Raw genomic sequence first — 16,281 nt, forward strand, 5'->3', positions numbered from 1 at the left:
ATAGAAATTAGAGGAGAGTCAAAACTGAAAAATAGTAATTTGCAGAGAGCCATAATAAATTCCACAGTATTGAAGCTTAACGATTTTTACTTATTAAATTATTTGGCGGCCTATTATTGTTATTATTATTATTATTATTATTATTATTATTATTATTACCATTATTATTATTATTATTATTATTATTATTATTATTATTATTACGGCCCAACGGTTGGTCGTACTGACTTGCTTGTCTTGCATATTCATCATAATAATAATTATATTCATGAGCAGGCTTAAGATAAGGTTTGTAATTTTTAAGTAAGTTATTGATTGTTGTCAGCTTGCCAGTGATAATACATCAATATATTTTCTTTACTTACTCTATACTTTATAAAGTATAGATCGTATTAAAACAATTATATTTTGTGAAATATTAAAATGGATTTGAGGGTGGTGGGATATGATGGTAGGGAATGGATTAATCTTACTCAGGATAGGGACCGATGGCGGGTTTATTTGAGGGTGGCAATGAATCCCCGGGTTCTTTAAAAGCCATTTGTAAGTAAGTATATTTTGTGATAGAGATAGCAGTTATCCCTGGCAGGGATGTTAATATGAATTTACGAGAGTGGGGGTAACTTTCCAACAGAGGGGAATCTCCCATCTCCCCGTTAATTCGCACTCTGATTGTGTGGAAAGATGCCTTTTTGTCTTGGGCACCGAGAATGCTGAAGAGTGAAAGTTCTGTTATTTTTAGGCATCCTTGCCTTGAAGTAGGTGTTAGTTACAGACACCTTTATCGGCTGGTTTCGATAACAACACACATGTGCGCACGTGCCCAGGTCGTGCCTGGTCCCTCTTTCTCTTGTTCATATGGAGTGAAAATTCTGGTAGGTCACAGTCTAAATATAACAGCTCGTTCCTCCCTTCAAATGTTTCCGAAGTCTAGTACTCCAGTGGAATGCAGCTTCTTTTTTTAAGAGTCATAATTTTTATTTTTGTGTATATGTATTTTTATATCTTCGAAGAGGAAGAGAAGAAACTATGGTAGGAATTTAAGACAAGTGGACTGAAATAGAACACACTAGAATAATTTTCAATACGGTATTTAGATCTATATTAGACGTATTAATAGCAGGAACAGTAGAAGTAGTAAATCAGTAGCAACAATAACAATGTTAGTAGTAAGGGTAGCTATGTTAAAGTAATATTAGTGGTGATGGCGATAGTATTACTCGTTCTGGTAATAATATAAGCTGCAACAATACTGTTCTCCAACCAGCAGATCAACCGTGAAAGGAATGTGCTTACTATTGCCTCATCTATTGGAACGAAGTAGATAAATAATATTACCGTTATAACGCCAGTTTAAAAACCATGCGCTCTCCTGCATATGTTATTTCCTGTGTGAAGAGATTAAAAGACCAGGAGATTAACTGTGATCTAATTTTGTAACTAGGGTAGTATCAATATGTGTGTATCAATGTTATGGTTTGTGCTGTGAGAGCTAGCCAATAGAGATAAGAGTACCCACGTGTGTGACCTTATGACATCAACAGTCATTCACAGCATTACCCTCCTTTGTCTCATCCGGCGGAGACTTTCTCGTGGTTGGAGCACAGTAGTTTCGTCTTATAACATTAATAATAGCAGTAATGGTAAAGTAGCCACGTTCAATTAGTAAGCTAGCGGTGTCAAAGAGGACGGAAGCTTTGTAGTTTCAATAATTTTAATTATGTCGCGCTGTCCATTGTCGTCGTCAAGTCTTTTGAAGGCCGCTCCAATAACTCCACGCGGAGTGTATAAACCAGAGTTGCAAATTTTAGCAGTGTGTCTTGTTCTAGTTCACAGTGAAAATTAATTATATTACAGTTCTTTAAATAATTAATTTAAAATAAATAATCTAAATAATATAAATAATCTTCAAATTAAGTCATGCTTTGAGCAATTAAGCCTAGCCCATATCCATGTTATATTAATATATAGCAGCAACAAACAAGACGTGACAACGTCGCATTTTCATTTTATTATCGGTGCATGCAATAAAGACCTACACATCTTAAAAGGAATGCTGCTGCCTAATAATTAAACGAGGCAACTTTAATGTCTGGATGATTTTTTTATCACTTCTTACGGCAGGAGTTTGCGACTTGTTTAATTATGTTAGGTATTCTTTTGTAGATTAATTGATAGCAGTCGTTCTCCTCTCTCTTCTACACTTTCCACTTCATCGTAATAGTCAATTTTCTTGTTAAACTAACAAAATTTTAAGAACTACAATTATTTTTCCCACCAAGGAATTAACAAAAATGAATGGAAGGCGAAAATTAACGAGTCTTAGCGGATAAACTCAAAGTACTATCGATAATCGATATACCGGTAATCGAATACTGTTGATAGTTTTTACTACCGTCGCGTAGTACATACTTCGTAGTAGTAGTATCAGGTTTGTGCATGCAGGCCGAAGTATATAGTTTTACTTCAAATATCTTCTATAGTCAAAGCAAAAGGTATTACTACAACCTTATCTATAACACCAAATAAAAAATGAAATAGTTCTTATCATTTACGTAAATTTTACAGCTTGAGAGTTTTGCTGATTTATAAAACAGTTATATTACTGGTTGTTCTGTATGGTTGTGAAACTTGGACTCACACTTTGAGAGAGGAACAGAGATTAAGGTTGCTTGAGAATAAGGTTCTTAGGAAAATATTTGGGGCTAAGAGGGATGAAGTTACAGGAGAATGGCGAAAGTTACACAACGCAGAACTGCATGCATTGTATTCTTCACCTGGCATAATTAGGAATATTAAATCCAGACGTTTGAGATAGGCAGGGCATGTAGCACGTATTGGAGAATCCAGAAACGCATATAGAGTGTTAGTTGGGAGACCGGAGGGAAATAGATCTTTGGGGAGGCCGAGACGTAGATGGGAGGATAATATTAAAATGGATTTGAGGAAGGTGGGATATGATGATAGAGAGTGGATTAATCTTGCACAGGATAGGGACCGATGGCGGGCTTATGTGAGGGCGGCAATGAACCTTCGGGTTCCTTAAAAACCATGTGTAAGTAATTTCATTATTAAAATTCCAGTAAGCATTCAAAATTGAACATTAAGAGAGAGAGAGAGAGAGAGTGTGTGTGTGTGTGTGTGTGTGTCTGTGTCTGTGTCTGTGTGTGTGGAATTTTTTAAAGGATTAAGTGAGATACTATTATAGGCTAATATACTGGGCCTATCATCAGACTAACACCATTTATGACGATTTCTGGTTTTCTGATCTCCATAATAAAATTATGTCACAATCTAACCTTTCTCCATCCTGTAAGTTTCTGACATCCACGTCAGCCTTGGTCTTCTACGTTTTCTTCTTTCTGTAGGCTGTCAGTTCATCACTTGTTTTGAAAGTCGAACATTATCTGATATCTTATGGACATGTCCAAACTAGGAAAGCTGTTGTCATCTGAAATAGTTCCATCTTTTATTTTCATTATCTCTCTTACCTTTGTATTTGGAACTTTGTCTAGACGAGATATACCAACAGATCTTCTCTACATCTAATAATTTCTTTTGTTGCCCTTTTGTTAGGCTTCATGCCTCACACTCAAATGTAGTCGCAATTTTTAAGATATACTCGTAGTTATATATATATTATGTTTCTTGGTCTCATAAAATTTTATCTGAATCCTCTCGATTAAAATCCTAAAGACGATTTTGTTCATAATTGAGTTTTGCTCACATATTGCTTGCTGAGAATGAATTCTAATGATTTATACATTTTGAATTCAAAAAGGCACTGAATTTAAAGCAAAAGGTTTGATAAAAGTCACTGTTAGATTGAAAATTTCATCCATTTGCCACCAGTTACAGTCAAAATCTTTTAATTTACGAAAGTGGATATAGGGAATTTTGAATCTATAGGATTCATCGGGACGAAATTGAAATACAAACTGCTGAGCCATTTATACCCGAACCCACGCTTTCGGAAGTCGAAATTGCAATAGAAAATCTGAAAAAGTACAAGTCTCCAGGTATCGATCAAATTCCAGCAGAATTAATACAAGAGGGTGGAAGTGCATTATATAGCGAAATTTATAAACTTGTATTTGCTATTTGGGAAAAGGAAATTGTACCACAACAATGGAAAGAGTCCATAACTGTACCTATTTTTAAAAAGGGGGACAAAACCAACTGTGGTAACTTTCGAGGAATATCACTTTTGTTGACGTCGTACAAAATTTTGTCCAATATCCTTTTGAGAAGATTAACTCCGTACGTAGATGAAATTATTGGGATCATCATTGCGGTTTTCGGCGTAATAGATCGACTATTGATCAGATTTTTTGTATTCGACAGATAATGGAGAAAAAATGGTAGTATAACGGTACAGTACATCAGTTATTCATGCCTTCAAAAAGGCATATGACTCGGTTAAGAGAGAAGTTTTATATAGTATTCTTATTGAATTTGGTATTCCCAAGAAACTAGTTCGATTAATTAAAATGTGTCTCAGTGAAACATACAGCAGAGTCCGTATAGGTCAGTTTCTATCTGATGCTTTTCCAATTCACTGCGGGCTAAAGCAGGGAGATGCACTATCACCTTTACTTTTTAACTTCGCTTTAGAATATGCCATTAAGAAAGTTCAGGATAACAGGCAAGGTTTGGAATTGAACGGGTTACATCAGCTTCTTGTCTATGAGGATGACGTGAATGTGTTAGGAGAAAATACACAAACGATTAGGGAAAACACAGAAATTTTACTTGAAGCAAGTAAAGCGATCGGTTTGGAAGTAAATCCCGAAAAGACAAAGTACATGATTATGTCTCGTGACGAGAATATTGTACGAAATAGAAATATAAAAATTGGAGATTTATCCTTCGAAGAGGTGGAAAAATTCAAATATCTTGGAGCAACAGTAACAAATATAAATGACACTCCGGAGGAAATTAAACGCAGAGTAAATATGGGAAATGCCTGTTATTATTCGGTTGAGAAGCTCTTATCATCCAGTCTGCTGTCGAAAAATCTGAAAGTTAGAATTTATAAAACAGTTATATTACCGGTTCTTCTGTATGGTTGAGAAACTTGGACTCTCACTACGAGAGAGGAACATAGGTTAAGGGTGTTTGAGAATAAGGTGCTTAGGAAAATATTTGTGGCTAAGCGGGATGAAGTTACAGGAGAATGGAGAAAGTTACACAACGCAGAACTGCACGCATTGTATTCTTCACCTGACATAATTAGGAACATTAAATCCAGACGTTTGAGATGGGCAGGGCATGTAGCACGTATGGGCGAATCCAGAAATGTATATAGAGTGTTAGTTGGGAACCGGAGGGAAAAAGACCTTTAGGGAGTCCGAGACGTAGATGGGAGGATAATATTAAAATGGATTTGAGGGAGGTGGGGTATGATGATAGAGACTGGATTAATCTTGCACAGGATAGGGACCGATGGCGGGCTTATGTGAGGGCGGGAATGAACCTTCGGGTTCCTTAAAAGCCATTTGTAAGTAAGTAAGTAAGGATTCATCTTAAGATTTTTTGCCATAAAACTGAATTTAGTATTCCTGTTACCTTCCTCGCTTTAATAATTCTTCCACAAATTTCCTGTTCATTTGTGCCATTCATATTCAAATTTACTCCTAACTAGACAAAATTTTCACAATACTTAATTATACAGTTCTTATCTAGTTTTAAATCGGTTGGTGGTTCCCAAGCACATAAATATTATTTTTGTTTTTTCCACACTCATCTTATGGTCATATTTCCTATATTCTTATTTAAGCTTCCGAACTATAAATTAAAGATGATCGGTGTTCTGTCCAATTTTATTACATGATCATCTGCAAAGAGAAGTGCACATAATGTACTTTGGTCTATTATTTATATAGGCCTACCCATATAATGACATTTTTTCCTTCACATTTCTAATACCTTATTTAAAATATTTTTGAAACTTTCTAAGAAGAAAACCTGTAATGAGATTACACCAGTCTTAATACGAGAGGTGAAATTATGACACATTTTAACTGCTTGAATAAAATTTACAGATCCTGAGCAAGATTAATCCAGTCTCTATCATCATATCCAACCTCCCTCAAATCCATTTTAATATTATCTTCCCATCTACGTCTCGGCCTCCCCAAAGGTCTTTTTCCCTCCGGCCTCCCAACTAACACTCTGTATGCATTTCTGGATTCGCCCATACGTGCTACATGCCCTGCCCATCTAAAACGTCTGGATTTAATGTTCCTAATTATGTCAGGTGAAGAATACAATGCGTGCAGCTCTGCGTTGTGTAACTTTCTCCATTCTCCTGTAACTTCATCCCTCTTAGCCCCAAATATTTTCCTAAGAACCTTATTCTCAAACACCCTTAATCTCTGTTCCTCTCTCAAAGTGAGAGTCCAAGTTTCACAACCATACAGAACAACCGGTAATATAACTGTTTTATAAATTCTAACTTTCAGATTTTTTGACAGCAGACTAGATGACAAAAGCTTCTCAACCGAATAATACAGGCATTTCCCATATTTATTCTACGTTTAATTTCCTCCCGAGTGTCATTTATATTTGTTACTGTTGCTCCAAGATATTTGAATTTTTCCACCTCTTCGAAGGATAAATCTCCAATTTTTATACTTCCATTTCGTACAATATTCTGTACACGAGACATAATCATATACTTAGTCTTTTCGGGATTTACTTCCAACCCTATCGCTTTACTTGCTTCAAGTAAAATTTCCGTGTTTTCCCTAATCGTTTGTGGATTTTCTCCTGACATATTCACGTCATCCGCATAGACAAGAAGCTGATGTAACGCGTTCATTATTATTATTATTATTATTATTATTATTATTTATTATTATTATTATTATTATTATTATTATTATTATTATTATTATTATTATTATTATTATTATTATTCACTACCGTTTCTGAATCTTACAATTATTGTAAATGTGGCCTTTGGTATCCATTACTCGTGAACTGTATTAACACTGCAGGCAGGGTGTCACAATCGTCGCGACGTCCAGGGGTTGACGCCTGGCGTCGCGGTGACGACTTGCGCATTGGCGTGCGCAGTAGACCGACTCCAGCCGCTGGCTGATGCTAGCGCGAACGGCCTCAGTGTGGCGTGTGGTTTGGCCGCGTCGAGTCGAAACGTTGTACTAAAAAAACAAAAGAAAAGCAACTTAAAAAAAAAAAAGCATAGCAACTAGAAACAAGTGAACAACAAGACCTGCACATTACGTAACTTGTGATCCATTACTGTGTCCATCTCTTCTGTTTCCGGTTCTTTCGAATTAGTTCGGTGAGCGTTATCATTATTTTTTTATTTAATAGATCCTGATTTCGAACCCACGCGCGGGCCACACACTCAATTTTTATTTCCTTCAACAACGTTTCAAAATTGAAGATCGACTCGACGCTGAAAATCATGGAAGACATCGTGAACAAGAAAGCAACGGAAACTACCGACGAGACCACCAAAAACGCCCGCAATTCTGAGTCATCTGAAACACCTAAAGTGACTGAAGAAAGTGGTGGACTACCCCTTATGCAGGTAAGTGTTTCTTTTAAAGTGGCGATATTGAAGATGTGACGATTTAGCTTTCAGATTAGTATTACTGCTAGGTTTAGGTTGTTTCTCTTAGAGCTACTATACTTTTCTGTATTTTATCGCGATTGAAACTACGTGGAATACGAACCTCAGCCCCTCAAAAGCTAGGTCGCTTTTTCCTTATTTATAAACTTTTACTTTTGAGCTTATGATTTTTATCCACGAATATATGCATAATTTTTATTTCAGTTGAGTGGTGGTTCTAATTTAAATAATTATTAATTCTGAACGGAAGTTTCTGTGAGTCGCCCCGCCCTTAGTCTGAGGTCCACCATGCTTCAACCATGCCCGACAGGCATAGAGAATATTCTCCGAAGGAATGGAAAACCTATTCGCAGTTAATTCTGTACTGAAACTGTAATATTTTATTTAGTGGTAACTCTTATCGCAAGGGACTTGCTATTAATTAATTAGTAGTTTTATAAATTTTCGGAAAAATGTGGGCCCGACATTTTTTCGACTAATGCAAGGCAAAAATGTTAAAGAATAAATACGTATGGAGGTAGCCTATCAAAAACTCTAGATAGGTAGATATTTCTAACGAAGGTTTAATAAATTGTTTCATGCATTTTTTATTTCTTGTAGGTATGTAACCATATAACCTCTTCCTTTTCGTGTTATTAAGCTGTAAGTAAGAATTTTATTTTTACCATAGGCCTATTGTGACCTTTTGTTTTTTAAACCATGGAACAAATTTGTGAAAGATTTCATATAAGATTAGATTGCATATATTTTTCTCCCGCATACGGCAGCAATTTTGCGCTCCTCTTTCCACTGACTTTAAAATGCGTGACTCTATCGCCATGTCCCTAGACGCCTTGCAATCGTGGTCATAGTAATAGTAGCAGTATGATTTTTTATTGGGTTATTTTACGACGCTGTATCAACATCTAGGTTATTTAGCGTCTGAATGAAATGAAGGTGATAATGCCGGTGAAATGAGTCCGGGGTCCAGCACCGAAAGTTACCCAGCATTTGCTCGTATTGGGTTGAGGGAAAACCCCGGAAAAAACCTCAACCAGGTAACTTGCCCCGACCGGGATTCGAAGCCGGGCCACCTGGTTTCGCAGCCAGACGCGCTGACCGTTACAGCAGTATGAAAGAAAAATACTTTTTGTTTGAAATATTCTGAATGAAAACTTTTTCATGCTAGGTCAAGTTAGGTTACGATGCACTTTCTTCAAGGTTACGTATATTATTTGGAATGGGTAATTAATTTTGATTGCAAGATGTTTCTGGATGTTTGCTGACACTTATTCTGTGAATGCAGTTCCATGTTAAATTAATAAGGCGGTTTTTTTCTAAGGTTGGCAATTGAACATAGACTGATTTACTGAATGATTGTGCAGGTTTACAACTCGACGTAATGCATTACGTAACTTTCGTAGTCACATGGAAAGTTATATTAAGAACTTTTTTTTTGTAAGGAGTTTAACGAGCAATATCATATTATCGGTTCGTTCATTTTAATAACTTCGGCAACAGGAAATTTGTTGATGTAGGTTTGGCTATGCATTTGTCCTGTAAACAAAACAGAACAAGATAATTAAAGAGTTTAATTTATTGAACGAGGTCAATTTTTATGCTAGATCCATTAATGCGAAATGAGAAATTTATGAACTTTTAATGTTTGGTGGTAGCAAATTCAGTTCTCGATACAGCACGTTATCTATTTACGTGAGAAACAAAACGATTTTGCTTTATTCAAAGACTTTTACGCTATTGAATAACGCTGTTTCATCTGTCTAGATTATTGAATAATAAAGTAGTTTTCTTTGTATACTTTTACTTGACGATAATAGATGTTAACTATTTTATAAGACTTTATTGGGCTGCGAATAGCATTTAAGGCACTGTGAAGTCTTTTTATGTTAATATTTGGTGATGTAGTGGAGGTGAATTTAATTTCATCTGCTCTAGAGATAACTAAAACGCGATAATAGTGAAACATATGGTACGGTGACCGGACGTCAACCCGGTACCTTCGGCATGCGAAACGCCAGAAGCTTTAATTGGTTCCACGTGGGGGGATAAGAGCGATTAGCTAAGAGCTTTACAACCACGGGTTCGATTTCAGTTAACAGTAAACATTGGCCGTTGGTATCACATAACATAACGTTTCAACGCTTCCATGTAGTCTGTGTGAAGTGTAGAGATGTCCTTGAGCAGATGTCGTGATGTGATGCTAATCATTTCTACTATTACTACCACTACGATTAATAGTTATTACTAGTGTTGTAACTATTACGTACACTCTTACTACTACGACCATTATCACTACTACTACTACTACTACTACTACTACTACTACTACTATTGCAACTACTGCCGAAACTATTACCGTCATCACCATTACTACTAATATTTACTAGTGTAACCACTACCGCAAGATAACCATCTCCACTAACGCAGTTACCTACCCCATTATCTCCTGGTTTAGTTGCCTCATGAGTGATGCCGTATTGGTGTCACACCTGTCTTCGGACAGTTGACTAAACAACAAAAAAACTACTGCAGTTACATTATTAGAAATATTAATATTGGAGTTACTAGACTACTACTATTACTACTAACTTAGACCGTGTCTCAAAGCTACATTTTCAGCTGAAGTGAACTAGACTGTTGACTAAATAGCCGGATATGACGTCAGAAGTCATGATCCAAAGCTACATAGTGCATAGCAATCAAGTCCGTAGTAGCTAGTAAACGAAAATGCTTGCTTGATTGATGACTTGTTCACTAAACAAACATGGCTACCTCATCAGCAATTGGGGTTATGAAATCTGAAAATGCATTGGAAGTGAAATAATGTAAATATAATGTAGAATAACACGTTAACTTTGAACACTTGCACTGTTAGTACCTTCTGTACAATGTTTTAAACATTATTGTAATATATTAAGCCTTTATCTTTTCCACATAACTCGTAATGAAACTGCATTAGGACACTGCCTTCTTAATTTAGTGCTGCACCATGATGTCATGGTTTTTATAAAAATAGTCAATGAAGAAAGCCATGTTTCAAGCATATATGTCCAAAGCTCCCTAGTGTGTAGTTTACAAGTACCTAATTGCTAGTCACTAGTGTGTAGTATGGACTTAGCTTTGAGACACGGCCTCACTACTACTACTACTACTACTACTACTTATGACTTTTATAGAGCCCGGAGGTTCATTGTCGCCTCACATAGGCCCGACATCGGTCCCTATCCTGAGCAAAATTAATCCACTACTACTGCGTTTACTATTGATAGTATTACTGTTAATTTTACTATTAATATTGGAACTGGTATTACTACTGCCTTTACTATTGACAGTACTTCTATTAATTCTGCTGTTTATATCGGAAATGACAAAATTACTGCCTTAACTATTGATTTTATTTTATTTATTTTAGTAGGTTATTTTATGACGTTTTATCAACATTTTATGTTATTTAGCGTCTGAATGAGATGGTGATAATGCCGATGAAATGAATCCGGGGTCCAGCACCGGAAGTTACCCAGCATTTGCTCATATTGGGTCGAGGGAAAACCCGGAAAAAACCTCAACCAGGTAACTTGCCCCGAACGGGAATCGAACCCGGACCACCTGGTTTCGCGGCCAGACGCGCTAATCGTTACTCCACAGGTGTGGACTTCACTATTGATAATAGGCCTACTATGTGCCATCAATTCTGCTATTAATATTGGAGCTGACATTACTGCTGCTTTACTATTGATGGTACTACTCTTAATTCTGCTATTTAGGCCTATATTGGAACTTGCTCTATTACTACCTTTAATATTTACAGTACTACTATTAATTCTGCTATTAATATTGCAACAGAGATTACTATTGTCTTTATTAGTGATAGTCAGGGAACGGATTTATATGGACTAAAAATATATGAAATATGTAAATATATATGTAGTTATTTTTACCAAAATATGGAATTAAATATGGATTTTTACCAAAATATGGAATTAAATATGGACTTAAAATTATAAAAAAAAATGACTATGTACGTTAAATATTGGTACATTTTAATCAAACTAAACAAAAAATATAATGGACGTACCTTATCTTCCAATGTAGTTTCAACAAAACACAATTTTTATTGTCTGTTACCATAACAATAGGTTACAAACATTTCTTTCAAGTGCTGAAAAGTGAATCTTCTTCTATTGTCTCTGAGGATAGATTTATACTGACTAAAAGAGCGTTCGACGTCACAAGAAGTAACTGGTACATAATTCAATTTCACAATGTCTGCTGGGGATAAGTCCAAGTTAATCTTCACTGTTGATTCACCACTCATCACAGCAACAACCTTTTGTAGTTCTTCATATCCAGGGTTTTTTGAAAGTACAGTGTCCACCTTAGCTCTTACTGCATCTGCAACTTTACCTCTACCACGATTCAGTTGTTCCATTGTTGTTGATTCAGTTTTTCAAGGAATTCCCTGAAGACCTTATTCTTTAGTTTGTAGAGAGGAATATCAGCAGAGATGAGAGAACGGCACAGGTCGATGTTAAACTCAGATCTTACATTCGATGTTGTTGGTTGTGTTAAAAACAATTGTCTCTGCTTGGAATTTAGTTGTTTGTTGGCCTGATGTTTACTAGTTGTAATGTGTTGTTGCACCAGGAACGTTTGTGTAGATGATACTGCACACTGACACAAATTACAAAATAATATTTTATTGTCAGTTGATAAACCATCTTCTTTACATTCTGAAATGTAACTTGTTAGTTTTGATTTTAAATTGACTGAATGACGTACTTTTGGCATATTTACCGTCTTTATAGTATGATTTACAAAACTGAACCTATGTGTACTCTGACTGGCATTTAACTGTTGAGCTGCACAACTGAAGTCTGTTAAAAATTTTAAATTAAATTAATACAGTTTTGTAACTTACTTTCCCATTGTTGATAGGACTGCTAATTTTCAAATAACTCTGATGTTAAAGGGATTACTGAACATGTGTTTAAATCTCTATTGTTGAAATGTATTTTTAAAAGTTAATGGAATTTTGTTTTGTTTTATTGTTAAACCTAATATAATATGGACTGTTTTATATGAAATATGGAAAATATATGGAAATTAACGAAAATATGTACTAAACTCTAAAATATGGAAAAATATGGAAAATAAAAGTAGGATTTTTCAACCCTACACATTGTGAAACATAAAGATAATGCAAAATATAAATTATATTAGCTTTATAAGTAAATATGTATTTACATATAAATCCTTTCCCTGGTGATAGTATACTATTGTTTCTGCTACTAATATCGGAACTGACATTACTACTGCCTTTGCTGTTGATAGTACTACTATTAATTATTCTGATATTTATTTTTCTATTAATAAACTTACTTAACATAGGCCTACTGCTATGTTTGCTGTGGCTGTTACTCTCACTAGCACTACCAATGCTGTCATTGTCATGCTATGTGTAGGGCTATATATATATATATATATATATATATATATATATATATATATCAAGCCACTGATATTTATGTCATTATTATTGCTACTGTGACTGCTACTAATATGCCATTAATATCGTTACTGATACCGTTACTATTGCTACTTTTATTACTATTTCTACTACTGCCATTATTACTAAAGATGCTGCTACTACTACTATTGTTGCCAATAGTAATACTTCTACTACATTACGACTACTAGCACCAGCACCATTACTGGTATTACTGCTGATACTAATGTTATTGGTGTTACTATGGCTACCACTGCTGATATACACACTCTTGCTACATAAACACTACAAGTGTCATTTACTACATACAGTATGCGCTTTCAGTATTTTAACATTTGTAAATGAAGTCAGTGTCTAGGTTTATTTTTCGTTCTGACACTATAGACCAGTGGTCGGCAAAGATTAGCCTACGTCATATACACAGTAAATTCGTGGTTAGGAGTGAGAGAATATTCAAACTCTTAACATAGAGTGAACAAGTGATGGCTAAGGAGAGTGAGATCAAGCCTCACCACTTCGCCCTGCTCGTGTACTTTTTTTGGTTGGTTATTTAACGGTGCTGTATCAACTACTAGATTATTTAGCGTCGATGAGATTGGTGATAGCGAGATGGTATTTGGCGAGATGAGGCCGAGGATTCGTCATAGATTATCTGGCATTCACCTTACGGTTGGGGAAAACCTCGGAAAAAACTCAACCAGGTAATCAGCCCAAGCGGGGATCGAACTCGCAACCCGAGTGCAGGCAAGCCTTAACCGACTGAGGCACGCCGGTGGCGCTTGTGTAATTAAGTGGCTGACTCGGGAATCAAGAAATGCCGACCATTGCTCATGACTCCTGTCTTTCACCTGAGACAATACAGAACGCTATATTGTCGAGAGATAAAATTACGTCCTACATATGTTTTTACTGCAGGTTCGTGCCATTGCATTGCGTTCAACTCTGTCCGTGACATTGTGCCGGGCTTAAAGTGTAGTCGCATCTTTTCACCCTCTAGTCTCCACGCAGATGGTGGATGTATAATGAGACTGGTTGGCCTGCTATCGATCTATTACTGAGGAGATGAGTGGGCTAGGCCCCCAGGACGCTGGCGCGACGCCTCGCCAACCGGCCGGCTTGCCGGCATGCTTCGCAGAGGAATCAGACGTCGCATGTGCCAAAAACCATCGGCACTTATCTAGGGTCTCAGCCGCTCATGTCAAGGTGGCTTGTTTTATAACAGATGTATTTTTATCCAGTACATTTTTCGATACAAATCTCTAGTTATGTAAGCGATTAATTATGAATAACGGTGTTCAGCAATGTGGGAGATTTTTGGGTATTTCTTCGTGTCAGAGATGTAGAGACATCCAAAGTTTTGGAGTTACATGACACGTTGGTTTAAAAGTGAATTATGCTAAGACAATGCTCATGAACGTTAAGACAAAGGATCGAAGAGAAATAAGGGTAGATGGTGAGAATACAGGGTGTCCCATTTATCTTATGCATCTATTATAACTTTTTTGTTTGAATAAGTATTGGAATTTTTCTTCAAGAAATTGAAAAATGGAACAAAAAATGGAGAACAGTCATGAACACAAATAAGTCATCAACAGTAACATTCACATACCTCAAAAAAGAAAAAGCACTTCCATTATACCTCAACTGTTCACCAGTACCACAACATAAAGAAGTACGATATCTTGGACTCATCCTAGACAGTCGCTTGACCTGGAATAAACATCTCACTTACACCCTCCAGAGATTAAGATACAGACTTCATCGATTGAAAACAATACTTTCCAGCTCTTGTCTTTCCCTTTCCAACAAAAGGCTAATATATGTAATGCTCTTCAAACCTATTTGGCTCTATGGATGTTCATTATGGGGATCGGCTTCTATAAGCCAAATCAAGCGTATTCAAACATTCCAAAATCGTGCACTAAGGATAATCACTGGAGCACCATGGTACATCAGAAATGAAACACTTCATTCAGATCTAGATCTAGCCAAAATAGAGACTGTACTTCATTCTTCCTATACACGATTATATGCAACATTGTCAACACATTCTAACAGCTTAATCAACCAGATTCCTCGGAACCTGCCCCCTGCACAGCCTGATCGTCGCCTCGAGAGGAAAAGACACACTGATTTGTTGATGCTTTGAGGAACGTTAATGGACGTCACCCTCTCCACAAGTCTCATATTGTTGTAATGTTAATTATTTAAGCGCAATTGATAGTACCAATGTACAAAAATTTTCAAATAAATTAAAAAAAAAAGTATTGAAATTTTTGTTTTTGAGCGTTATGTTAGAACGAGGAGCTAACATGAGTGTGGAGATTTGGTGCATGTAACTACATTGTGGTACAAGATACACGTGACGTCATCAATTTTTCAAATAACACTACTTACTTTAATCATATTACGTTGATTACACACATTAAAACGAGTTCAAAAATGTATCACAATGTCACCTTCCTAATCAATAACAACAAAACGAAACAAAAACGTACTTCCAATGTGATAATGTTATGCTTTGAGAGTCACAGAAGATGCTCCAAATGGTGACCATTCACATTAATGCACATTCGAAGGGGTTCCCCGAAAGACCGTATGACTTTCCGCATGTTTCTGGCTGAATGGACAAACAAGCCTGTCGAATGCTTGCTGGATGCCGTCTGGTGTTGTCAGAATGTTCTGGTACACACTGTCTTTTACAGTTCCCCACAGGAAGAAGTTGAGTGGCGACAGGTCCGAAGAACGTGCAGGACACTGTACGTGGATTGTGGCGTCGACAGTTGTGGTTTGTTTACATGTTAAGACAGCAAACACACAACACACGACGTGTACGGACGTCAGTCGCCTTTCGTTTTGTGTAAGTTAATGCACAAGATGAATGAGACACCACAACAAACGGCACATTCTCATGGCATTCATTTTGCAATATGTTGTTGTTATTGATTGAGAAGGTGACATTGTGATACATTTTTGAACTTGTCTTAATGTGTGTAATCAATGTAACATGTTTAAAGTATGTAGTGCTATTTGAAAAATTGATGACGTCACGTGTATCTTGTACCATAATGCAGTTACATGCACCAAATCTCTACACTCATGTTAGCCCCTCGTTCTAAGATAATTTTCAAAAACAAAAATTCCAATATCTCTCCAAACAAAAAAGTTGTAA

At 36.3% G+C, this 16,281-nt stretch overlaps 1 protein-coding gene across 1 annotated transcript in view; it reads left to right on the forward strand.

The window, feature by feature from the left end:
* The first annotated feature begins 7,111 nt into the window (after positions 1-7,111).
* Positions 7,112-16,281, forward strand: part of LOC138706523 (terminal nucleotidyltransferase 5C-like) — a 391,516-nt gene continuing 382,346 nt past the window's right edge. Inside the window, exon 1 of the mRNA XM_069835899.1 lies at positions 7,112-7,561. Coding sequence (XP_069692000.1) covers positions 7,436-7,561 — 126 coding nt within the window. The 5' untranslated portion in view covers positions 7,112-7,435. The remainder of the gene's footprint in view (positions 7,562-16,281) is intronic.

Source organism: Periplaneta americana, chromosome 9 (genome assembly GCF_040183065.1).
Source record: "Periplaneta americana isolate PAMFEO1 chromosome 9, P.americana_PAMFEO1_priV1, whole genome shotgun sequence".
NCBI classification, from domain to species: Eukaryota; Metazoa; Arthropoda; class Insecta; order Blattodea; family Blattidae; genus Periplaneta; species Periplaneta americana.